The sequence below is a fragment of the Engystomops pustulosus genome, chromosome 11 (assembly GCF_040894005.1).
Source record: "Engystomops pustulosus chromosome 11, aEngPut4.maternal, whole genome shotgun sequence".
Taxonomy (NCBI): Eukaryota; Metazoa; Chordata; class Amphibia; order Anura; family Leptodactylidae; genus Engystomops; species Engystomops pustulosus.
Genome location: NC_092421.1, coordinates 87,112,205 through 87,138,163, shown reverse-complemented (window position 1 = coordinate 87,138,163; position 25,959 = coordinate 87,112,205). Strand labels below are relative to the sequence as shown.

General features: G+C 47.6%; 1 protein-coding gene across 4 annotated transcripts in view; it reads right to left on the bottom strand.

Moving 5' to 3' along the window:
• The window catches only part of CRTAC1 (cartilage acidic protein 1), a 503,192-nt gene that overhangs the window by 300,437 nt on the left and 176,796 nt on the right, over positions 1–25,959 (bottom strand). For all 4 annotated transcript variants that reach the window (XM_072129951.1, XM_072129950.1, XM_072129948.1 and 1 more), the window contains exon 3: positions 17,809–18,005. In XM_072129951.1, the coding sequence (XP_071986052.1) occupies positions 17,809–18,005 (197 nt within the window). The remainder of the gene's footprint in view (positions 1–17,808; positions 18,006–25,959) is intronic.

Sequence of the window (25,959 nt, the reverse complement as noted above, 5' to 3'; positions counted from 1 at the left end):
TGTAGCTGTAGAGGATGTCCCCTGTCTATGGTGATGGTAGAACTTCCCCTCCTGTAGGTGTAGAGGATGTCCCCTGTCTATGGTAATGGTAGAACCTCCTCTCCTCTAGGTGTAGAGGATGTCCCCTGTCTATGGTGATGGTAGAACTTCCCCTCCTGTAGGTGTAGTGGATCCCCCTGTCTATGGTAATGGTAGAACCACCTCTTCTCTAGGTGTAGAGGATGTCCCCTGTCTATGGTGATGGTAGAACCTCCTCTCCTCTAGGTGTAGAGGATGTCCCCTGTCTATGGTGATGGTAGAACCTCCTCTCCTCTAGGTGTAGAGGATGTCCCCTGTCTATGGTGATGGTAGAACCTCCTCTCCTCTAGGTGTAGAGGATGTCCCCTGTCTATGGTGATGGTAGAACCTCCTATCCTCTAGGTGTAGAGGATGCCCCCTGTCTATGGTGATGGTAGAACCTCCTCTCCTCTAGGTGTAGAGGATGCCACCTGTCTGTGGTGATGGTAGAACCTCCTCTCCTCTAGGTGTAGAGGATATCCCCTGTCTATGGTGATGGTAGAACTTCCCCTCCTGTAGGTGTAGAGGATGTCCCCTGTCTATGGTGATGGTAGAACCTCCTCTCCTCTAGGTGTAGAGGATATCCCCTGTCTATGGTAATGGTAGAACCTCATCTCCTCTAGGTGTAGAGGATGCCCCCTGTCTATGGTGATGGTAGAACCTCCTCTCCTATAGTTGTAGAGGATGCCCCCTGTCTATGGTGATGATAGAACCTCCACTTCTCTAGGTGTAGAGGATGTCCCCTGTCTATGGTGATGGTAGAACCTCCTCTCCTCTAGGTGTAGAGGATGTCCCCTGTTTATGGTGACGGTAGAACCTCTTCTCCTCTAGGTGTAGAGGATGCCCCCTGTCTATGGTGATGGTAGAACCTCCTCTCCTCTAGGTGGAGAAGATGCCCCCTGTCTATGGTGATGGTAGAACCTACTCTCCTCTAGGTGTAGAGGATGCCACCTGTCTATGGTGATGGTAGAACCTCCTCTCCTCTAGGTGTAGAGGATATCCCCTGTCTATGGTGATGGTAGAACTTCCCCTCCTGTAGGTGTAGAGGATGTCCCCTGTCTATGGTGATGGTAGAACCTCCTCTCCTCTAGGTGTAGAGGATGCCACCTGTCTATGGTGATGGTAGAACCTCCTCTCCTCTAGGTGTAGAAGATATCCCCTGTCTATGGTGATGGTAGAACTTCCCCTCCTGTAGGTGTAGAGGATGTCCCCTGTCTATGGTGATGGTAGAACTTCCCCTCCTGTAGGTGTAGAGGATGTCCCCTGTCTATGGTAATGGTAGAACCTCCTCTCCTCTAGGTGTAGAGGATGTCCCCTGTCTATGGTGATGGTAGAACTTCCCCTCCTGTAGGTGTAGAGGATGCCCCCTGTCTATGGTAATGGTAGAACCACCTCTTCTCTAGGTGTAGAGGATGTCCCCTGTCTGTGGTGATGGTAGAACTTCCCCTCCTGTAGGTGTAGAGGATTCCCCCTGTCTATGGTAATGGTAGAACCACCTCTTCTCTAGGTGTAGAGGTTGTCCCCTGTCTATGGTGATGGTAGAACCTCCTCTCCTCTAGGTGTAGAGGATGTCCCCTGTCTATGGTGATGGTAGAACCTCCTCTCCTCTAGGTGTAGATGATGTCCCCTGTCTATGGTGATGGTAGAACCTCCTCTCCTCTAGGTGTAGAGGATGTCCCCTGTCTATGGTGATGGTAGAACCTCCTCTCCTCTAGGTGTAAAGGATGCCACCTGTCTATGGTGATGGTAGAACCTCCTCTCCTCTAGGTGTAGAGGATGCCCCCTGTCTATGGTGATGGTAGAACCTCCTCTCCTCTAGGTGGAGAAGATGCCCCCTGTCTATGGTAATGGTAGAACCTCCTCTCCTCTAGGTGTAGAGGATATCCCCTGTCTATGGTGATGATAGAACTTCCCCTCCTGTAGGTGTAGAGGATGTCCCCTGTCTATGGTGATGGTAGAACTTCCCCTCCTGTAGGTGTAGAGGATGTCCCCTGTCTATGGTGATGGTAGAACCTCCTCTCCTCTAGGTGTAGAGGATGTCCCCTGTCTATGGTGATGGTAGAACCTCCTCTCCTCTAGGTGTAGAGGATGTCCCCTGTCTATGGTGATGGTAGAACCTCCTCTCCTCTAGGTGTAGAGGATATCCCCTGTCTATGGTAATGGTAGAACCTCATCTCCTCTAGGTGTAGAGGATGCCCCCTGTCTATGGTGATGGTAGAACCTCCTCTCCTATAGTTGTAGAGGATGCCCCCTGTCTATGGTGATGATAGAACCTCCACTTCTCTAGGTGTAGAGGATGTCCCCTGTCTATGGTGATGGTAGAACCTCCTCTCCTCTAGGTGTAGAGGATGTCCCCTGTTTATGGTGACGGTAGAACCTCTTCTCCTCTAGGTGTAGAGGATGCCCCCTGTCTATGGTGATGGTAGAACCTCCTCTCCTCTAGGTGGAGAAGATGCCCCCTGTCTATGGTGATGGTAGAACCTACTCTCCTCTAGGTGTAGAGGATGCCACCTGTCTATGGTGATGGTAGAACCTCCTCTCCTCTAGGTGTAGAGGATATCCCCTGTCTATGGTGATGGTAGAACTTCCCCTCCTGTAGGTGTAGAGGATGTCCCCTGTCTATGGTGATGGTAGAACCTCCTCTCCTCTAGGTGTAGAGGATGCCACCTGTCTATGGTGATGGTAGAACCTCCTCTCCTCTAGGTGTAGAAGATATCCCCTGTCTATGGTGATGGTAGAACTTCCCCTCCTGTAGGTGTAGAGGATGTCCCCTGTCTATGGTGATGGTAGAACTTCCCCTCCTGTAGGTGTAGAGGATGTCCCCTGTCTATGGTAATGGTAGAACCTCCTCTCCTCTAGGTGTAGAGGATGTCCCCTGTCTATGGTGATGGTAGAACTTCCCCTCCTGTAGGTGTAGAGGATGCCCCCTGTCTATGGTAATGGTAGAACCACCTCTTCTCTAGGTGTAGAGGATGTCCCCTGTCTGTGGTGATGGTAGAACTTCCCCTCCTGTAGGTGTAGAGGATTCCCCCTGTCTATGGTAATGGTAGAACCACCTCTTCTCTAGGTGTAGAGGTTGTCCCCTGTCTATGGTGATGGTAGAACCTCCTCTCCTCTAGGTGTAGAGGATGTCCCCTGTCTATGGTGATGGTAGAACCTCCTCTCCTCTAGGTGTAGATGATGTCCCCTGTCTATGGTGATGGTAGAACCTCCTCTCCTCTAGGTGTAGAGGATGTCCCCTGTCTATGGTGATGGTAGAACCTCCTCTCCTCTAGGTGTAAAGGATGCCACCTGTCTATGGTGATGGTAGAACCTCCTCTCCTCTAGGTGTAGAGGATGCCCCCTGTCTATGGTGATGGTAGAACCTCCTCTCCTCTAGGTGGAGAAGATGCCCCCTGTCTATGGTAATGGTAGAACCTCCTCTCCTCTAGGTGTAGAGGATATCCCCTGTCTATGGTGATGGTAGAACTTCCCCTCCTGTAGGTGTAGAGGATGTCTTCTGTCTATGGTGATGGTAGAACTTCCCCTCCTGTAGGTGTAGAGGATGTCCCCTGTCTATGGTGATGGTAGAACCTCCTCTCCTCTAGGTGTAGAGGATGTCCCCTGTCTATGGTGATGGTAGAACCTCCTCTCCTCTAGGTGTAGAGGATGTCCCCTGTCTATGGTGATGGTAGAACCTCCTCTCCTCTAGGTGTAGAGGATATCCCCTGTCTATGGTAATGGTAGAACCTCATCTCCTCTAGGTGTAGAGGATGCCCCCTGTCTATGGTGATGGTAGAACCTCCTCTCCTATAGTTGTAGAGGATGCCCCCTGTCTATGGTGATGATAGAACCTCCACTTCTCTAGGTGTAGAGGATGTCCCCTGTCTATGGTGATGGTAGAACCTCCTCTCCTCTAGGTGTAGAGGATGTCCCCTGTTTATGGTGATGGTAGAACCTCTTCTCCTCTAGGTGTAGAGGATGCCCCCTGTCTATGGTGATGGTAGAACCTCCTCTCCTCTAGGTGGAGAAGATGCCCCCTGTCTATGGTGATGGTAGAACCTACTCTCCTCTAGGTGTAGAGGATGCCACCTGTCTATGGTGATGGTAGAACCTCCTCTCCTCTAGGTGTAGAGGATATCCCCTGTCTATGGTGATGGTAGAACTTCCCCTCCTGTAGGTGTAGAGGATGTCCCCTGTCTATGGTGATGGTAGAACTTCCCCTCCTGTAGGTGTAGAGGATGTCCCCTGTCTATGGTAATGGTAGAACCTCCTCTCCTCTAGGTGTAGAGGATGTCCCCTGTCTATGGTGATGGTAGAACTTTCCCTCCTGTAGGTGTAGAGGATGCCCCCTGTCTATGGTAATGGTAGAACCACCTCTTCTCTAGGTGTAGAGGATGTCCCCTGTCTGTGGTGATGGTAGAACTTCCCCTCCTGTAGGTGTAGAGGATTCCCCCTGTCTATGGTAATGGTAGAACCACCTCTTCTCTAGGTGTAGAGGATGTCCCCTGTCTATGGTGATGGTAGAACCTCCTCTCCTCTAGGTGTAGAGGATGTCCCCTGTCTATGGTGATGGTAGAACCTCCTCTCCTCTAGGTGTAGATGATGTCCCCTGTCTATGGTGATGGTAGAACCTCCTCTCCTCTAGGTGTAGAGGATGTCCCCTGTCTATGGTGATGGTAGAACCTCCTCTCCTCTAGGTGTAGAGGATGCCCCCTGTCTATGGTGATGGTAGAACCTCCTCTCCTCTAGGTGTAAAGGATGCCACCTGTCTATGGTGATGGTAGAACCTCCTCTCCTCTAGGTGTAGAGGATATCCCCTGTCTATGGTGATGGTAGAACTTCCCCTCCTGTAGGTGTAGAGGATGTCCCCTGTCTATGGTGATGGTAGAACTTCCCCTCCTGTAGGTGTAGAGGATGTCCCCTGTCTATGGTGATGGTAGAACCTCCTGTCCTCTAGGTGTAGAGGATGTCCCCTGTCTATGGTGATGGTAGAACCTCCTCTCCTCTAGGTGTAGAGGATGTCCCCTGTCTATGGTGATGGTAGAACCTCCTCTCCTCTAGGTGTAGAGGATATCCCCTGTCTATGGTAATGGTAGAACCTCATCTCCTCTAGGTGTAGAGGATGCCCCCTGTCTATGGTGATGGTAGAACCTCCTCTCCTATAGTTGTAGAGGATGCCCCCTGTCTATGGTGATGATAGAACCTCCACTTTTCTAGGTGTAGAGGATGTCCCCTGTCTATGGTGATGGTAGAACCTCCTCTCCTCTAGGCGTAGAGGATGCCACCTGTCTATGGTGATGGTAGAACCTCCTCTCCTCTAGGTGTAGAGGATATCCCCTGTCTATGGTGATGGTAGAACTTCCCCTCCTGTAGGTGTAGAGGATGTCCCCTGTCTATGGTGATGGTAGAACCTCCTCTCCTCTAGGTGTAGAGGATGTCCCCTGTCTATGGTGATGGTAGAACCTCCTCTCCTCTAGGTGTAGAAGATATCCCCTGTCTATGGTGATGGTAGAACTTCCCCTCCTGTAGGTGTAGAGGATGTCCCCTGTCTATGGTGATGGTAGAACTTCCCCTCCTGTAGGTGTAGAGGATGTCCCCTGTCTATGGTAATGGTAGAACCTCCTCTCCTCTAGGTGTAGAGGATGTCCCCTGTCTATGGTGATGGTAGAACTTCCCCTCCTGTAGGTGTAGAGGATGCCCCCTGTCTATGGTAATGGTAGAACCACCTCTTCTCTAGGTGTAGAGGATGTCCCCTGTCTGTGGTGATGGTAGAACCTCCTCTCCTCTAGGTGTAGAGGATGTCCCCTGTCTATGGTGATGGTAGAACCTCCTCTCCTCTAGGTGTAGATGATGTCCCCTGTCTATGGTGATGGTAGAACCTCCTCTCCTCTAGGTGTAGAGGATGTCCCCTGTCTATGGTGATGGTAGAACCTCCTCTCCTCTAGGTGTAGAGGATGCCCCCTGTCTATGGTGATGGTAGAACCTCCTCTCCTCTAGGTGTAAAGGATGCCACCTGTCTATGGTGATGGTAGAACCTCCTCTCCTCTAGGTGTAGAGGATATCCCCTGTCTATGGTGATGGTAGAACTTCCCCTCCTGTAGGTGTAGAGGATGTCCCCTGTCTATGGTGATGGTAGAACTTCCCCTCCTGTAGGTGTAGAGGATGTCCCCTGTCTATGGTGATGGTAGAACCTCCTGTCCTCTAGGTGTAGAGGATGTCCCCTGTCTATGGTGATGGTAGAACCTCCTCTCCTCTAGGTGTAGAGGATGTCCCCTGTCTATGGTGATGGTAGAACCTCCTCTCCTCTAGGTGTAGAGGATATCCCCTGTCTATGGTAATGGTAGAACCTCATCTCCTCTAGGTGTAGAGGATGCCCCCTGTCTATGGTGATGGTAGAACCTCCTCTCCTATAGTTGTAGAGGATGCCCCCTGTCTATGGTGATGATAGAACCTCCACTTCTCTAGGTGTAGAGGATGTCCCCTGTCTATGGTGATGGTAGAACCTCCTCTCCTCTAGGTGTAGAGGATGTCCCCTGTTTATGGTGATGGTAGAACCTCTTCTCCTCTAGGTGTAGAGGATGCCCCCTGTCTATGGTGATGGTAGAACCTCCTCTCCTCTAGGTGGAGAAGAAGCCCCCTGTCTATGGTGATGGTAGAACCTACTCTCCTCTAGGTGTAGAGGATGCCACCTGTCTATGGTGATGGTAGAACCTCCTCTCCTCTAGGTGTAGAGGATATCCCCTGTCTATGGTGATGGTAGAACTTCCCCTCCTGTAGGTGTAGAGGATGTCCCCTGTCTATGGTGATGGTAGAACCTCCTCTCCTCTAGGTGTAGAGGATGCCACCTGTCTATGGTGATGGTAGAACCTCCTCTCCTCTAGGTGTAGAAGATATCCCCTGTCTATGTTGATGGTAGAACTTCCCCTCCTGTAGGTGTAGAGGATGTCCCCTGTCTATGGTGATGGTAGAACTTCCCCTCCTGTAGGTGTAGAGGATGTCCCCTGTCTATGGTAATGGTAGAACCTCCTCTCCTCTAGGTGTAGAGGATGTCCCCTGTCTATGGTGATGGTAGAACTTCCCCTCCTGTAGGTGTAGAGGATGCCCCCTGTCTATGGTAATGGTAGAACCACCTCTTCTCTAGGTGTAGAGGATGTCCCCTGTCTATGGTGATGGTAGAACTTCCCCTCCTGTAGGTGTAGAGGATTCCCCCTGTCTATGGTAATGGTAGAACAACCTCTTCTCTAGGTGTAGAGGATGTCCCCTGTCTATGGTGATGGTAGAACCTCCTCTCCTCTAGGTGTAGAGGATGTCCCCTGTCTATGGTGATGGTAGAACCTCCTCTCCTCTAGGTGTAGAGGATGTCCCCTGTCTATGGTGATGGTAGAACCTCCTCTCCTCTAGGTGTAGAGGATGTCCCCTGTCTATGGTGATGGTAGAACCTCCTCTCCTCTAGGTGTAGAGGATGCCCCCTGTCTATGGTGATGGTAGAACCTCCTCTCCTCTAGGTGTAGAGGATGCCACCTGTCTATGGTGATGGTAGAACCTCCTCTCCTCTAGGTGTAGAGGATATCCCCTGTCTATGGTGATGGTAGAACTTCCCCTCCTGTAGGTGTAGAGGATGTCCCCTGTCTATGGTGATGGTAGAACTTCCCCTCCTGTAGGTGTAGAGGATGTCCCCTGTCTATGGTGATGGTAGAACCTCCTCTCCTCTAGGTGTAGAGGATGTCCCCTGTCTATGGTGATGGTAGAACCTCCTCTCCTCTAGGTGTAGAGGATGTCCCCTGTCTATGGTGATGGTAGAACCTCCTCTCCTCTAGGTGTAGAGGATGTCCCCTGTCTATGGTGATGGTAGAACCTCCTCTCCTCTAGGTGTAGAGGATGTCCCCTGTCTATGGTGATGGTAGAACCTCCTCTCCTCTAGGTGTAGAAGATGCCCCCTGTCTATGGTGATGGTAAAGCCTCCTCTCCTCTAGGTGTAGAGGATGCCCCCTATCCATGGTCATGGTAGAACCACCTCTCCTCTAGGTGTAGAGGAATGCCCCCTGTCTATGGTGATGGTAGTACCTACTCTCCTCTAGGTGTAGAGGATGCCGCCTGTCTATGGTGATGGTAGATCCTCCTCTCCTCTAGGTGTAGAGGATTCCCCCTGTCTATGGTGATGGTAGAACCTACTCTCCTCTAGGTGTAGAGGATGCCACCTGTCTATGGTGATGGTAGAACCTCCTCTCCTCTAGGTGTAGAAGATATCCCCTGTCTATGGTGATGGTAGAACTTCCCCTCCTGTAGGTGTAGAGGATGTCCCCTGTCTATGGTGATGGTAGAACTTCCCCTCCTGTAGGTGTAGAGGATGTCCCCTGTCTATGGTAATGGTAGAACCTCCTCTCCTCTAGGTGTAGAGGATGTCCCCTGTCTATGGTGATGGTAGAACTTCCCCTCCTGTAGGTGTAGAGGATGCCCCCTGTCTATGGTAATGGTAGAACCACCTCTTCTCTAGGTGTAGAGGATGTCCCCTGTCTGTGGTGATGGTAGAACTTCCCCTCCTGTAGGTGTAGAGGATTCCCCCTGTCTATGGTAATGGTAGAACCACCTCTTCTCTAGGTGTAGAGGATGTCCCCTGTCTATGGTGATGGTAGAACCTCCTCTCCTCTAGGTGTAGAGGATGTCCCCTGTCTATGGTGATGGTAGAACCTCCTCTCCTCTAGGTGTAGATGATGTCCCCTGTCTATGGTGATGGTAGAACCTCCTCTCCTCTAGGTGTAGAGGATGTCCCCTGTCTATGGTGATGGTAGAACCTCCTCTCCTCTAGGTGTAGAGGATGCCCCCTGTCTATGGTGATGGTAGAACCTCCTCTCCTCTAGGTGTAAAGGATGCCACCTGTCTATGGTGATGGTAGAACCTCCTCTCCTCTAGGTGTAGAGGATATCCCCTGTCTATGGTGATGGTAGAACTTCCCCTCCTGTAGGTGTAGAGGATGTCCCCTGTCTATGGTGATGGTAGAACTTCCCCTCCTGTAGGTGTAGAGGATGTCCCCTGTCTATGGTGATGGTAGAACCTCCTCTCCTCTAGGTGTAGAGGATGTCCCCTGTCTATGGTGATGGTAGAACCTCCTCTCCTCTAGGTGTAGAGGATGTCCCCTGTCTATGGTGATGGTAGAACCTCCTCTCCTCTAGGTGTAGAGGATATCCCCTGTCTATGGTAATGGTAGAACTTCATCTCCTCTAGGTGTAGAGGATGCCCCCTGTCTATGGTGATGGTAGAACCTCCTCTCCTATAGTTGTAGAGGATGCCCCCTGTCTATGGTGATAATAGAACCTCCACTTCTCTAGGTGTAGAGGATGTCCCCTGTCTATGGTGATGGTAGAACCTCCTCTCCTCTAGGTGTAGAGGATGTCCCCTGTTTATGGTGATGGTAGAACCTCTTCTCCTCTAGGTGTAGAGGATGCCCCCTGTCTATGGTGATGGTAGAACCTCCTCTCCTCTAGGTGGAGAAGATGCCCCCTGTCTATGGTGATGGTAGAACCTACTCTCCTCTAGGTGTAGAGGATGCCACCTGTCTATGGTGATGGTAGAACCTCCTCTCCTCTAGGTGTAGAGGATATCCCCTGTCTATGGTGATGGTAGCACTTCCCCTCCTGTAGGTGTAGAGGATGTCCCCTGTCTATGGTGATGGTAGAACCTCCTCTCCTCTAGGTGTAGAGGATGCCACCTGTCTATGGTGATGGTAGAACCTCCTCTCCTCTAGGTGTAGAAGATATCCCCTGTCTATGTTGATGGTAGAACTTCCCCTCCTGTAGGTGTAGAGGATGTCCCCTGTCTATGGTGATGGTAGAACTTCCCCTCCTGTAGGTGTAGAGGATGTCCCCTGTCTATGGTAATGGTAGAACCTCCTCTCCTCTAGGTGTAGAGGATGTCCCCTGTCTATGGTGATGGTAGAACTTCCCCTCCTGTAGGTGTAGAGGATGCCCCCTGTCTATGGTAATGGTAGAACCACCTCTCCTCTAGGTGTAGAGGATGCCCCCTGTCTATGGTGATGGTAGAACCTCCTCTCCTCTAGGTGTAGAGGATGCCCCCTGTCTATGGTGATGGTAGAACCTCTTCTTCTCTAGGTGTAGAGGATGTCCCCTGTCTATGGTGATGGTAGAACTTCCCCTCCTGTAGGTGTAGAGGATTCCCCCTGTCTATGGTAATGGTAGAACAACCTCTTCTCTAAGTGTAGAGGATGTCCCCTGTCTATGGTGATGGTAGAACTTCCCCTCCTGTAGGTGTAGAGGATGTCCCCTGTCTATGGTAATGGTAGAACCTCCTCTCCTCTAGGTGTAGAGGATGTCCCCTGTCTATGGTGATGGTAGAACTTCCCCTCCTGTAGGTGTAGAGGATGCCCCCTGTCTATGGTAATGGTAGAACCACCTCTTCTCTAGGTGTAGAGGATGCCCTCTGTCTATGGTGATGGTAGAACCTCCTCTCCTCTAGGTGTAGAGGATGTCCCCTGTCTATGGTGATGGTAGAACCTCCTCTCCTCTAGGTGTAGAGGATGTCCCCTGTCTATGGTGATGGTAGAACCTCCTCTCCTCTAGGTGTAGAGGATGTCCCCTGTCTATGGTGATGGTAGAACCTCCTCTCCTCTAGGTGTAGAGGATGCCCCCTGTCTATGGTGATGGTAGAACCTCCTCTCCTCTAGGTGTAGAGGATGCCACCTGTCTATGGTGATGGTAGAACCTCCTCTCCTCTAGGTGTAGAGGATATCCCCTGTCTATGGTGATGGTAGAACTTCCCCTCCTGTAGGTGTAGAGGATGTCCCCTGTCTATGGTGATGGTAGAACCTCCTCTCCTCTAGGTGTAGAGGATGTCCCCTGTCTATGGTGATGGTAGAACCTCCTCTCCTCTAGGTGTAGAGGATGTCCCCTGTCTATGGTGATGGTAGAACCTCCTCTCCTCTAGGTGTAGAGGATGTCCCCTGTCTATGGTGATGGTAGAACCTCCTCTCCTCTAGGTGTAGAAGATGCCCCCTGTCTATGGTGATGGTAAAGCCTCCTCTCCTCTAGGTGTAGAGGATGCCCCCTATCCATGGTCATGGTAGAACCACCTCTCCTCTAGGTGTAGAGGATGCCCCCTGTCTATGGTGATGGTAGAACCTACTCTCCTCTAGGTGTAGAGGATGCCGCCTGTCTATGGTGATGGTAGATCCTCCTCTCCTCTAGGTGTAGAGGATTCCCCCTGTCTATGGTGATGGTAGAACCTCCTCTCCTCTAGGTGTAGAGGATGCCACCTGTCTATGGTGATGGTAGAACCTCCTCTCCTCTAGGTGTAGAAGATATCCCCTGTCTATGGTGATGGTAGAACTTCCCCTCCTGTAGGTGTAGAGGATGTCCCCTGTCTATGGTGATGGTAGAACCTCCTCTCCTCTAGGTGTAGAGGATGTCCCCTGTCTATGGTGATGGTAGAACCTCCTCTCCTCTAGGTGTAGAGGATGCCCCCTGTCTACGGTGATGGTAGAACCTCCTCTCCTCTAGGTGTAGAAGATGCCCCCTGTCTATGGTGATGGTAAAGCCTCCTCTCCTCTAGGTGTAGAGGATGCCCCCTATCCATGGTCATGGTAGAACCACCTCTCCTCTAGGTGTAGAGGATGCCCCCTGTCTATGGTGATAGTAGAACCACCTCTCCTCTAGGTGTAGAGGATGCCCCTGTCTATGGTGATGATAGAACCGCCTCTCCTCTAGGTGTAGTGGATGCCTCCTGTCTATGGTGATGGTAGAACCTCCTCTCCTCTAGGTGTAGAGGATGCCCCCTGTCTATGGTGATGGTAGAACCTCCTCTTCTCTAGGTGTAGAGGATGCCCCCTGTCTATGGTGATGGTAGAATCTCCTCTCCTCTAGGTGTAGAGGATGCCTCCTGTCTATGGTGATGGTAGAATCTCCTCTCCTCTAGGTGTAGAGGATGCTCCCTGTCTATGGTGATGGTAGAATCTCCTCTCCTCTAGGTGTAGTGGATGCCCCCTGTCTATGATGATGGTAGAACCTCCTCTCCTCTAGGTGTAGTGGATGTCCCCTGTCTATGGTGATAGTAGAACCACCTCTCCTCTAGGTGTAGAGGATGCCCCCTGTCTATGGTGATGATAGAACCTCCTCTCCTCTAGGTGTAGAGGATGCCCCCTGTCTATGGTGATAGTAGAACCACCTCTCCTCTAGGTGTAGAGGATGCCCCCTGTCTATGGTGATGATAGAACCGCCTCTCCTCTAGGTGTAGTGGATGCCTCCTGTCTATGGTGATGGTAGAACCTCCTCTCCTCTAGGTGTAGAGGATGTCCCCTGTCTATGGTGATAGTAGAACCACCTCTCCTCTAGGTGTAGAGGATGCCCCCTGTCTATGGTGATGATAGAACCTCCTCTCCTCTAGGTGTAGAGGATGCCCCTGTCTATGGTGATAGTAGAACCACCTCTCCTCTAGGTGTAGAGGATGCCCCCTGTCTATGGTGATGATAGAACCGCCTCTCCTCTAGGTGTAGTGGATGCCTCCTGTCTATGGTGATGGTAGAACCTCCTCTCCTCTAGGTGTAGAGGATGCCCCCTGTCTATGGTGATGGTAGGACCTCCACTCCTCTAGGTGTAGAGGATGCCCCCTGTCTATGGTGATGGTAGTACCTCCTCTTCTCTAGGTGTAGAGGATGGCCCCTGTCTATGGTGATGGTAGAACCTACTCTCCTGTAGGTGTAGAGGATGTCCCCTGTCTATGGTGATTATAGAACCTCCTCTCCTCTAGGTGTAGACGATGTCCCCTGTCTATGGTGATGGTAGAACCTCCTCTCCTCTAGGTGTAGAGGATGCCCCCTGTTTATGGTAATGGCAGAACCGCCTCTCCTCTAGGTGTAGAGGATGCCCCCTGTCTATGGTGATGGTAGAACCTCCTCTTCTCTAGGTGTAGAGGATGGCCCCTGTCTATGGTGATGATAGAACTGTCTCTCCTCTAGGTGTAGAGGATGCCCCCTGTCTACGGTGATGGTAGAACCTCCTCTCCTCTAGGTGTAGAGGATGCCCCCTATCCATGGTCATGGTAGAACCACCTCTCCTCTAGGTGTAGAGGATGCCCCCTGTCTATGGTCATGGTAGAAGCTCCTCACCTCTAGGTGTAGAGGATGCCCCCTATCTATGGTCATGGTAGAACCTCCTCTCCTCTAGGTGTAGAGGATGCCCCCTGTCTATGGTGATGGTAGAACCTCCTCTCCTCTAGGTGTAGAGGATGCCCCCTGTCTAAGGTGATGGTAGAACCTCCTCTCCTCTAGGTGTAGAGGATGCCCCCTGTCTATGGTGATGACAGAACCTCCTCTCCTCTAGGTGTAGAGGATGCCCCCTGTCTATGGTGATGGTAGAGCCTCCTCTCCTCTAGGTGTAGAGGATGCCCCTTGTCTACGGTGATGATAGAACCTCCTCTCCTCTAGGTGTAGCGGACGCCCCCTGTCTATGGTGATGGTAGAACCTCCTCTCCTCTAGGTGTAGAGAATGTCCCCTGTCTATGGTGATGGTAAAGCCTCCTCTCCTCTAGGTGTAGAGGATGTCCCCTGTTTATGGTGATGGTAGAACCTCCTCTTCTCTAGGTGTAGAGGATTTCCCCTGTCTATGGTGATGGTAGAACCTCCTCTCCTCTATGTGTAGAGGATGTCCCCTGTCTATGGTGATGGTAGAACCGTCTCTCCTCTAGGCATATCCATTGTTTCTGTATGTCTTGAGTAGAGATCAGTGGACCTGTCGTTGATGTCCCACTTGATCATAGTTATGTCTAGTCGCTAGGCGCATCAATTTGCCTAATTGGCTGTTTGGCCACCAATTCGGCATTATGTCCGAACCTCGATGCAAACGTTGAGTTCATCTCTAGTCTTGAGATCTTGTGTCTGCATAATAATTTCCCTTCAGTCTCTAAGCTTATGATTGGATGTCAACCTTCATTAATTAAGTCGACTGCGTGGGCGATATTATGTAATGTGAAATAAACACCATATACAGCAATGAACTCATTCAACACAGGTAAGTGGGAAGCCCGGACGCTCGACGTATTGTTGAATGAGTCGTATTGGGTGAATAAATTCTGAGGAAATGCTAAAATAATATTACAAAAAGATTATTCATAAAGCAAAAGCTTATTTACATTGAGAATGTGATATTTGTGTGGTGCAGACACTTCTTAAATACCTGTGCAAGCAGTTTGCACCTAAAAGAATGTTTAAAGTCCACCAGAAAAGTAGTGAATGTGCCCCAATGTATACTTACTCTTCCCTGGCTCTAAAATTACTCCAGTACTCCTGGTCTTTAGCTACTGCTGCCAATGGGTCATGCACCCCATTTTGGCCAATCCATGACCTCCATTGACCATGAGATGTCACTTGTAGTGTCAACAGAACTTGCATCCCATTATTCGAGGAGACCACAGATTGGCCGGAGTGGGTTCCCTGACCCACGGATTCTTACGGTTAGGAATAAGAGCCTAAAACTAGAAGTCCTGGTGCGAGGCAAAGAGTGGTAAGTACACGGTAACAACAGTGTCTGTGGAGTGCGGCTGAGGAGGCGCTGATTGTGGTTTATCAGTAGTTCTCAGAGCGCGCATTACAGGCAGTCCCCGACTTACGACGTTCCGAGATACGTACAACCCGTAGATACGAACGGGACTCTCGGCACCTTGCGCATGCGCATTGCACTTCCGCGCTGAAGCGCGGACACGGAGATGCCGGGGATCAGGTAACTAAGGATGCGATCTCACGCTTCCTTAGTTACAAGTCAGTGGACGGAGGGCTTCTAGGCAGTCCACAGGAAGATCTGAGAGCCGGAGCTTGCTGGAGATGCCGCGGATCAGGTAACTGATGCGATCTCACGCTTCCTTAGTTACAAGTCAGTGGGGGGAGGACTTCTAGGCACAGCCGGAGCTTGCAGGTAACTACTTCCCGTACTTACTGCATAGATCGGCAACCCGTATGCGATCCCCGGCATCACTGTGGCTTGTTTTAAGTACTGTACAGCAATATTTAATGTTGCCTCCTCATTGGGCAGAGAGCGAAAAGAGGGAGCGGTCACGGAGATGCCGGGGATAGCATACAGATGCAGTAAGTACATGCCGGCAGTATCAGAGGTTTGCCGGCAAGGATGCATTAGCTTCCTTAGTTACCAGTCAGTGGGCGGAGGGCTTGCACAGGAAGAACTGCAAGCCAGTGGTTGCGGGTATACCAGTTCCGACTTACATACAAATTCAACTTAAGTACAAGCCCCCAGTTCCTATCTTGTACGTAACCCGGGGACTGCCTGTACTTTCACTTTGAGATTTTTTGCCCCCCCCCCCCCCATCCCCCAAATTACTGGAGTAATTAGTGACCAACAAAATATTCTTAATATTTGAATTTTATTATATATTATATTTTCTCTTTATATCCTAAACTACTTCTACTGAAACTGTTTTAAATTTCTTCTCAGTTTCAAACCTTCAAAGAAAAGTTGATACATTTTACCTCCAATGTGTCGGCCAAACTTTTTGACAATTTACTCCGTCACTCTGTAATCCACTCATTATCATTTATCAACACATTAACAGGTTAATCATGAATTAAATACTGAATATCAATATACAAATTTTGGGGAACAAACTAAGAAAGCGCAGCATCGCCAATAAACACAAGCAGAACAGCGAAGGCTCCGGATTTAGAAACACATTAAAGTGATCACAGACACATTCATAACTTCTGAACATTGACTGAGCAACAACAAATGTTTATAACGAAATGAAGCATAAAAATGTTAACTAAAAATATACACATGTCAAAACAGCGGCATTCGCACCAGCTGACAATCCCATCAGATTATAACACATTTCGGCAAAGAGAAAATATTTTGCAAAGTTCTATTTAGAAAAGAAAAAATTGGAATCAAGTTGTTTTCACCCACACACAAAAATAAAGTTACAATCTGTCTTTTCATTGACAGTCTGTTCCTAGTGGGCGGTATCTGTTAAGCAGGGGCGTAACCTATAGAGGCAGTGCATCATAATTGAAATGTTTCCACCTCTAATTTACAACTCTTTAGATTCACGTTCTAGTTTCAATACAATCCATGATGTAGCCCCTCCACGCTGTAGCTTCATAGGCTTTTACACTGTCTCATCCTCCCCCTACTCCCTCAGCATTTCCCCCTCCCACTCCAGCAGAGAAAGTTTCAGCACACAGTAGAAGGGGGGGGGGGAAGGGCACACTTCTCTTTGCAAACTGTAAATGTAGTGAAGCTACAAGATGGAGGGGCTCTGGTAAAACCCCCAGGAGCCCATCAGACTCATTAGCATAATTCAAATGTTGATTTTAGAAAGAAGGAGGCCATGGATAATAAATATAAGATTACCACAGTCACGGTCCCTGGTTCCCTGGTTTATCACGATGAGTTTTGATGGTCGTTTCCCTTTAATCCTGCTTTGATTATAACGGTATCATTCAGAAGTTACAGATACTAGATCACTGTTGGACCTGTGAATACTGTTTGACACTATCAGCACCCAAGTAAAGAGTAGGGGCTCACGTTAAAGGGGTTTCCTGGGCTTAGCAATATCTAGATAACCGGTCTGGTGAGGCTGTAAACCCCCCCCCAAAAAAAAAAAAAATGCTTAAGATTGAAAGATCAATATGGCGGCTTCCAATATACCCAGGTTTTTGTTCTTAAGGGTAATAATCCAACGCGGACATTTTCTGGTCACATATCAGCACCTTATCCTAATTTGGAGCACAGGCCCATGATCATGGTGGTGGCGGTGGAGATATATATATATTTTGGCCCACATACTCAGCCTATTGTTCCCAAAGGAGATATATTGTCGTCCATCACCGGCCCACCAATAGATTTTCCATTCTCTACACATCTCAACACGAACAGTTTGCAAGGGTCATAAACCTATAAGTATTATATTAAGGGGCGTAACTACAGGGGTAGCTATGGGGCCCGCAGTGCAGAGGGCCCTGCCACCCGACCTGCTGCACTAAAGAATGTAGTATGTGCACCATTATATGCATATTATGCTGCACATTGATCATGTCATCTAAAGTACAGAGGACGGCAGAATGGCAGGGACAACCTCTCATCCCTACTTCCTGCCGTCTACTTCTCCTATGTGGTCTGCAGCTACTGCTCTACATGAGCTCAGACCTGTGGCCACTGACAACCTTCTCGGATAAGAAGACTTCCAATAAGGGGAAGGGGCCTCCATTTAGAAGTCTGCTATGGGGCCCAGTCCTAGATATGCCCCTGAGTACATTCATGCCCCAATCATACCATAGTCTTCGTTCATAAGGTTCTATAAAATACCAAAGAGAAAGTCCATGTGGACATCCTCCCCCTACCTCGTGGGGGTGGGATTGTAGCTAGGGACTATAATTCCATCCTAGAAGGAGGGACTATTGCGAGAAATAGTATTTATATCATCATACGTGGTAGATGTTACAGCTACGCACAGAAGCCTCAGGTTGGGTCCCACTGGAGAAGCTGGTGATGTTTCCTTGGAAGTAATGGGAGAACATCCAATCTACTGACGTCTGGTCACTCGATAATACATTCACGTTTTTTATTTCTTTTGCCAATGTTCTCTGTTCCAGAACTTATTTGTTCTTCAAAAAGAAGAGAGAATACGCCAACATACGTAAAAGCTCTGCTTCATAGCCCCTCCATCCCTTGGGCACCGGCTTATATCTATTTTATGTAATACCAAGGCAGGAGATGCTGCATAAGACGGCTCCAGCGTCAGCTCCGCGCTTCTTACCTGAGAAAGCGTTGTTTGTGTTCAGGAAATAAATCTCTTCTCGTCCATCACCATCTATATCACAGGCAGTGACCCCAATGGCGTTGCCCTGCCGATCCCGCAGGGGATAATAGGGAGAGCTCCGCTCATCCACCGCTATGTTCACCAGGCGACCTTTCTCTTTGATGTACTTCAACACAAGATTGGGTCCATTATATCTATAAAAGTGGTGAAGAAAAAGAAAAATGAACAAAAAAGGGTGATACAATAAAGGGGAGGGAGGGGGTTCTCCTAAGTCAAAAATAGAAGGAACGTTCACATCTATGGAATAAAGGAACACAATGCATTAAATGTGGTACAACTGAGCTCGATTTTTTTGAGGAACCATATTTTTAGCTCAGAAATCAGATTATTCATATAAAATATTTGACAGCCGTACAATATTATGTAATAAAGTTAGTATTCAGAAGGTACATTTTCGGGTCTTTGAGAAGAATCAATGAGATGGGTTTGGATGATCTGGACTCTTGCCAGCGTTTTACTGGTTCTCTTTGGGTCAACTATCTATTAGCCACTGGGAGATCAAGGCTATGGTGGCCTTGAGATTGTCTTCTGCTGGATTTCAAGGGACCCAACAGAGGATCCGCTGATGCTATGGTGGGCTAGTATGACCCTGATAATAACTTAATCCAGGATAGATTAATACTGTATATAGGGACACACACTGAATTAGCCACATACTTCTAATGAATGTAATGTAAGCCAAAATTGCCAGGTTTGGTTCAAGTTGACCATCCAGGGCCGGATTAAAGGAGGGGCTCCTGGGGCTCTAGCCCCGGGGCCCCCACCGGTTTCCGACAGTTGCCTGTCTCTGTGTGCAATGCACAGCGGCCCGTGGCCGCCCGCATCGCACATAGGGGTTTAGGATGTCAGCTGTGTCACTGGGGGAGTTCACTAATGCACTGTTTTGGCGGCAGCAGGTTGTGATGGGATGCTGGCGGCGAGTGATGACGTCATGCTGTTGGCATCCGATCACTACATGCTGCTGTCAAAACAGTGCATCACCGTTCTCCCCAGCGATGGCAGCTGTGTCTCTGTGTCTGGCCGGCGGCTGCCTGAAGAGCGAGGAAGAGCCTGCAGCATCATGAGATCACTGGAAGGGAAGGTGAGGGTAAGTATGAAGTTTATTATTTTGTGCCCATTTTCTACAGGGGACTGGCGGCTAAATTCTACAGGGGACTGGTGGCTGTACACTACAGGGGACTGGCGGCTGTATACTACAGGGGGCTGGCGGCTGTACACTACAGGGAGCTGGTGGCTGTATTCTACAGGGGACTGGTTGCTGTATACTACAGGGGACTGGTGGCTGTATACTACAGGGGGCTGCAGGCTATATACTACAGGAGCTGGTGGCTGTATACTACAGGGGCTGGTGGCTGTATACTACAGGGGGTTGGTGGCTGTATACTACAGGGGCTGGGCAGGCTATATACTACAGGGGACTGGTGACTGTATACTACAGGGGACTGGTGGCTGTATACTACAGGGGGCTGCAGGCTATAAACTACAGGGTCTGGCAGGCTATATACTACAGAGTCTGGCAGGCTATATACTACAGGGGGCTGGCAGGCTATATACTTCCAAAAACAGTGTTGGAAGAGCCCCCACCAGTTTTCTCCCAGGGGCTCCCACCACCCTTAATCCGGCCCTGTGACCATCACTGAGATATTGGTTGTTCTTGCTTTCCATGCAGTAGCAGATGTTTGGGGATGGAAATGATTGACCTAATGGATTTCATACACACATATGAATCATCTTTCTCTAAAGTAAGCACATTTATTCTCAAAATAAATGAATGGCCATCTTCAAAAAGTGTCTCAAAGATCTTGCCATAATGCAAGTCATACATCGGGTGCTTAGATGTGTTTGGTCCAATGTTTATGTACCAAAGAAGTCCCGAAGACGTAGAGGCCATAAACCTCTTGTACATGATGGCCCTCATGGGAAAAGAAGAGTCCTGAAAATTCAAACAAACTATCAGCGACCATAAAAGACTTCCTACAAGTGGATCTCCACAAGAAGAAGACCAAAGACCTCAGTGGACACCGGCGGTGGAATGTCTAATCTTCTCTCCGTTGCACTCAATATTGGTGGTTGAAGTAAAGAGATGCTGTTGATCTGTTGATGATTTGGGTGGTAACATTCTCTAAAACATATTTTTTTTCATATTACAGGGTATATTTTTATTTATTTCCCAGAGTTGAACATCGGCATCAAGAATTTCCTGACTCTCTTCTGATCAGAGAGGACCTTATCTTTAGACATTAGTAATTCATGAAGAACATAGAACACAGCTACACCTCTTTATCACCCGTACTGTGGTGAACATCGGCATGTTTAGATGTTTTTCTGCATTTTTAGCAGATCCACTTAACAGCAAATGATGTGTAATTGACACAGTAACCACCTAATCAGCCTCCGCACGCACCACCATTAAGGGTGATTTCGCACTCATGGATGTTGCAACCACGTTCCAATGTTGCCCATATGTTTCCTGGTGAATATGGCGAATAAGAGCTAAGAGTATAGAGACAACACCAATACAGTACAAACTCTGTCTTAAAAATAATAGAAATTATACATTGGGTGTTGTCGTTAGCTTTATCTGTGCAGAGTCTATGTACCTAAAACCAAAGAATTCCCGAAGATGTTTTATCAAGCGAAGACGATAAACTTATTGTCAAAATGGAGTCTTCTCAAAGACGGATGGTATTCAGGATTATGCCATAAGTGGTTATAACAAAGAATTGGGGGATTGTTGTGAAGACATAGGGAGCGTTGATATTAGGCAGGTCCAATATTAGGGATCGGTAAGGTTCACTGCTGGTTTCTCCTCCTTCCTGACCTTTCCTTCAAAATGTTGGTACGTTTGCTCTTCTGAAAATGAAAGCTGTGCTGTTACTGGTCAAAAGTTCACACTACATTGTTGCCAACATGTCCTTAGAACAGGGTAAGACGTATCCGACTGTAAGCTCATCTGGTGGGATACGTCGTCGTGTTACTCCTCCTTCCTCTGAAAGTGAGGCCGGAGTGAACATTGGAAGATTTTCAGGGTATTTCCCCTAGTGATGTGCACTCAGCGGAGGCCCATGGAGGATGGATGCAAAGTATTGTATTCCTCCCCCTGCCTCTGCTGAGCAGCCGCTCATGGAGGGATTTCACTGGGAACCTCCCTGAGTGTACGCTAAGCAGAGGCTTGGGGAGGGATGCAATACTTTGCATCCGTCCTCCATAGGCTGTTATGGCCTCCACTGGGGGTAAACATCACTTATCAGGAGAGAGCAGGTTGAATCTTCATTATGGGACGTATACTGATCAGATGAAGGTAAAAGGATGCCACTGTCTGCCATTACATATCTATAGATGCTCAATGTATTCGTTGGGGGCTTTCTGGTGTATACACTGAGCCTATACAACAAAAGTGTGATGTGAATGTACTCTTAGCCGAAAACTGTATGTAGTTCTGCGACTCTCCACATTAATAAATAATTTATAGCATATTTCCAGAATAAGCCACCAATGTCCAAATAGTGAGCGAGATAAACACCATATAAAAATATACATTCAATTATATTTAATTACTTCTTTCCAAAGTTTGGCGGCTCTTCAATGTTTCCTCTGACTGTAACATAAATTTTGCACAGTCTTTCTGGAGACGCTGCTCTTCTCCTCTAGACTTTACGTTTCCTTATTTATTGCTGAATACAGTTTCCAAGCTTCTTTCATTGGAGATATATCTTCTATGCACAAAGCATCTCCGAGCTTCTGCACAATCCCCAGCACTCAAGAAACTCAGTATTTAATACGTAGCCATAGTGGCTTTTCCTACTTTATTGTTTTGGACATTTTATTAATATTAAAGAAGAAAGAGAAGTCATTGGTTTTACCTTTTAATTCTAGACTGGAATCTGAACTTAACTGGGAGGAAGTCATAAGGTCACCACCTCTCCGTGTAATCCATGCGAATACCCAGGAGACCTTATAATGAGCAAGAGTCAGGCAAGAATATTCTGGAACGAGCCAATGTCGGGGCAGGTAGAGTTCTATAGCAGTCAAGAAGGTCAGAGTGAGTTGGTAGACAAGACCAACCGGGGTCATCGGAAACAACACAAGAACAGGAATGAGATACGGAGATGTAGGTCCTGAGCTGAGGTCCTTCACAAGATCTAGCAGAATAGGAACCTCCATGCTCAGGCACCTTACTTTGCGGGAAATTGCTATATAACCATGGATCGGCTGGGATTGGTGAAGGCGGACAAGAAAGGTGTTCTCTGACCCTGTCAATATTATGACCTGTGGACCAACACAAAAGGAAAAAGAAAACACAACCCCTAGAGACGAGAACTGCAGTGAACGGAAAAATTTACCCAGTGGTTGTGACCAGAGAGAAGAGCAAGATGCCAGGGACCAACAATATGGTTCTTCTACCTTCTTGGCAAGTATAGCTAACCAAATCAATGAGAAGAGTAGGAATAAACATATGTTCCCACTTAAATATGGCCCTTTGAAGTAGGGTTGGGGTTGAAGAACCCTTTTTTTCTACTTACATCACATATTTCTTAGAGTATAGATCTCTGATTGGCAATGACACCCAATATTTGTGCTACATGTTTACTTTTGGACCACACTTCAGCGTTTCTGAACTTGCACAAACCAAATATTGGGTACATTTGGGCATTACAAGCAGTCAATAAAGTCATCTCTAAGCCACAAGACTACAGTTACCTCTGTTTCCTCTTCAGTATCAGGAAGGAAGTTACAAGAGTAACTTCCTGTTTCCTGTTAGAGCCGATCACAGGTGATTGCTTACTGAATATAGGATTTAGGAAACATGTATGGACACTGATCAAAAATTGAGGAGAATCTCAACAATACAGTCCATCATACAGATAAAGTAGTAAAGGTCCACATTCATTGAGGAACTGAGGTCAAGGTTTGACATGTGGCAATATATTACAATGGATTTACTGAACATTACCGTCTTGACGGAAACAAATGTTTTGTCAGAAAATAGTGAAAAGAAGAAACAACGTTTCCCGATACGCTGTCTCTACGGTGACATTGTAAATGGGTGTTCTTTATGGAGATATCTGAATAATGTATTCATCAACACCAATCAATGATGTCTCCAAAGAAGCGGCTAAATAACAGCAAGAAGACAAGGCTTTTATCTACAAAATCTGGTGATATCATTGTTCCTCCATTGTTAGACAATATACAAAGCATTAACACTTCACGTCAATAAAATTCCGTAAGTACTCAGCAGCAATGGGCCCTGGGTCTGCGGAGTAAGATATGAGTTCTGTATTGTTCTTAATTTATAATGCATTTGCATCTATTATACATTTCTTATCCAAAGGCAACTTATTACATTAAGGTAGGGGTTAAGGCACCTTTTTACATTAAGGTTAGGATTAAGGCATCTTCTTACATTAGGGTAAGGGTTAAGGCACCTTTTTACATTACGGTTAAGGCACCTTCTTACATTAGGGTTAGGGTTAAGGCACCTTCTTACATTAGGGTTAGTGTTTAGGCAGCTTCTTACATTAGGGTTAGGCTTAAGGCACCTTCTTACATTAGGGTTAGGGCACCTTCTTACATTAGGGTTAGGATTAAGGCACCTTCTTACATTAGGGTTAGGGTTAAGGCACGTTCTTACATTAGGGTTAGTGTTTAGGCACCTTCTTACGTTAGGGTTAGGATTAAGGCACCTTCTTACATTAGGGTTAGGGTTAAGGCACGTTCTTACATTAGGGTTAGGTTTAAGGCACGTTCTTACATTAGGGCTAGGGTTAAGGCGCCTTCTTACATTAGGGTAAGGGTAAAGGCACCTTCCTACATTAGGGCTAGGGTTAAGGCACGTTCTTACATTAGGGTTAGGGTTAAGGCACCTTCTTACATTAGGGTTAGGATTAAGGCACCTTCTTACATTAGGGTTAGGATTAAGGCACCTTCTTACATTAGGGCTAGGGTTAAGGCGCCTTCTTACATTAGGGTAAGGGTAAAGGCGCCTTCTTACGTTAGGGTTAGGGTTAAGGCACGTTCTTACATTAGGGTTAGGGTTAAGGCACCTTCCTACATTAGGGTAAGGGTTAAGGCACGTTGTTACATTAGGGTTAGGGCACCTTCTTACATTAGGGCTAGGGTTAAGGCACCTTCTTACATTAGGGCTAGGGTTAAGGCACCTTCTTACATTAGGGCTAGGGTTAAGGCACCTTCTTACATTAGGGCTAGGGTTAAGGCGCCTTCTTACATTAGGGTTAAGGCGCCTTCTTACATTAGGGTTAGGGTTAAGGCGCCTTCTTACATTATGGTAAGGGTTAAGGCACGTTCTTACATTAGGATTAGGGTTAAGGCGCCTTCTTACATTAGGGTTAGTGTTTAGGCACCTTCTTACATTAGGGTTAGGATTAAGGCACCTTCTTACATTGGGGTTAGGGCACCTTCTTACATTAGGGTTAGGATTAAGGCACCTTCTTACATTAGGGTTAGGGTTAAGGCACGTTCTTACATTAGGGTTAGTGTTTAGGCACCTTCTTACGTTAGGGTTAGGATTAAGGCACGTTCTTACATTAGGGTTAGGATTAAGGCACGTTCTTACATTAGGGTTAGGGTTAAGGCGCCTTCTTACATTAGGGTAAGGGTAAAGGCACCTTCCTACATTATGGTAAGGGTTAAGGCACGTTCTTACATTAGGTTTAGGGTTAACGCACCTTCTTACATTAGGGTTAGGATTAAGGCACCTTCTTACAATGCTAACATTGTAGTCAAACTGTCCGTTTCCTACTTACACATAAGGTATTAAACCTTAATATTAACATACTAAGAACTATGTTTCCCTATTGAGACAACCAATTCTCCTCTCCACTTTAAGGAAATTACTCAGTACTACCAGCTTAAGGAAGTTTTCAGATATCAAGTGGTTTCCAAGAGCTTCTTTAAAGATGTCCAACCTAGTTAACCAGAGCTATATCTACAAATTGGTTTCTGTGGGTGAACTATTTGGGTGACCCTAGGGTCAAGGGTCAAAGAACTAGACTAGATTATCTGGTGGCCCAGGCTACAACACACTAGAAGCCATGCAGTGGACAATCAGATTTCACATCTATTAGTGTGTATTTCCTATGACCTTATGGGGTGTCGGCCATAATGTGCCAAAGCAGACCAAGCCCGGCAGTGCCGAATGAACAGTTCTGGATGGGTATATAGGGAAGCCAGTCTGAATTTTGGCTGAATACTGATATGACTCTTCATGAACAGATTCAATGTCTATTAATAAGAATTATAATCAACTAATAGCAAATTCAGTGACTCTCAGGCACATCCACGTAGCTTCTCCTACATTGTAAAACACATTTAACTTAATTTCCATTGGCACAAATGAGGGAAAGAAGCCGTGAGTTTAGCACGAAAGGGTCTAAAGATTAAGTACATCCCAACACCGCGCCAATATTGCTGCAGATCCCTCCTGCCGGACATTGTGTCTGATGTATCCTGAAAGCCACCGCTGCTCAGCAGCTGTAATTGTGTAACTGCTGTGGATATCCATTAGTGATTTTTATCGGCTAGGTCGTAATTAATATGATGGTGTTACCCCTATGGATACCCACTGCCAAGCACTGCTGGAGAGCACTGGAGCGCCGGCTGGCATCCACTGCTGACATATGATCTCCACTTACATGCTCGGGAAATTATTTTACAGTATATGCTGTGCAACGCCAAACGCGAGGCCCCACCACCTGGCACTAAGGATCAGCCCTCGAATAAGCTCGTCATCTTAAAAGTGACCTGCCAAAACTCAGATTTGGTAAACATTTGCATCGCAACTAAGTAACACTAAGTAACAATTTCGGGAACAAGTGAGTGTTACTGTTTTCTACAAATTTTACACTTTCTACACTTACAGTTAAAGACTTTGAGTCTCCATCTTCCCTCCCATATGGATTGTGAGCCCTCGGGGGCAGGGTCCTCCCACTTGTCTCCTGATCCCTGTAGTATTTGTATTTGCATTTGTTCTTGTCTTAATGTAATGTATGTGAACCCCTCACTGATTGGACAGAACCTTGGAAATAATAATAATAAAGTAAGGATTGGATTGGAGAGCATCCGACT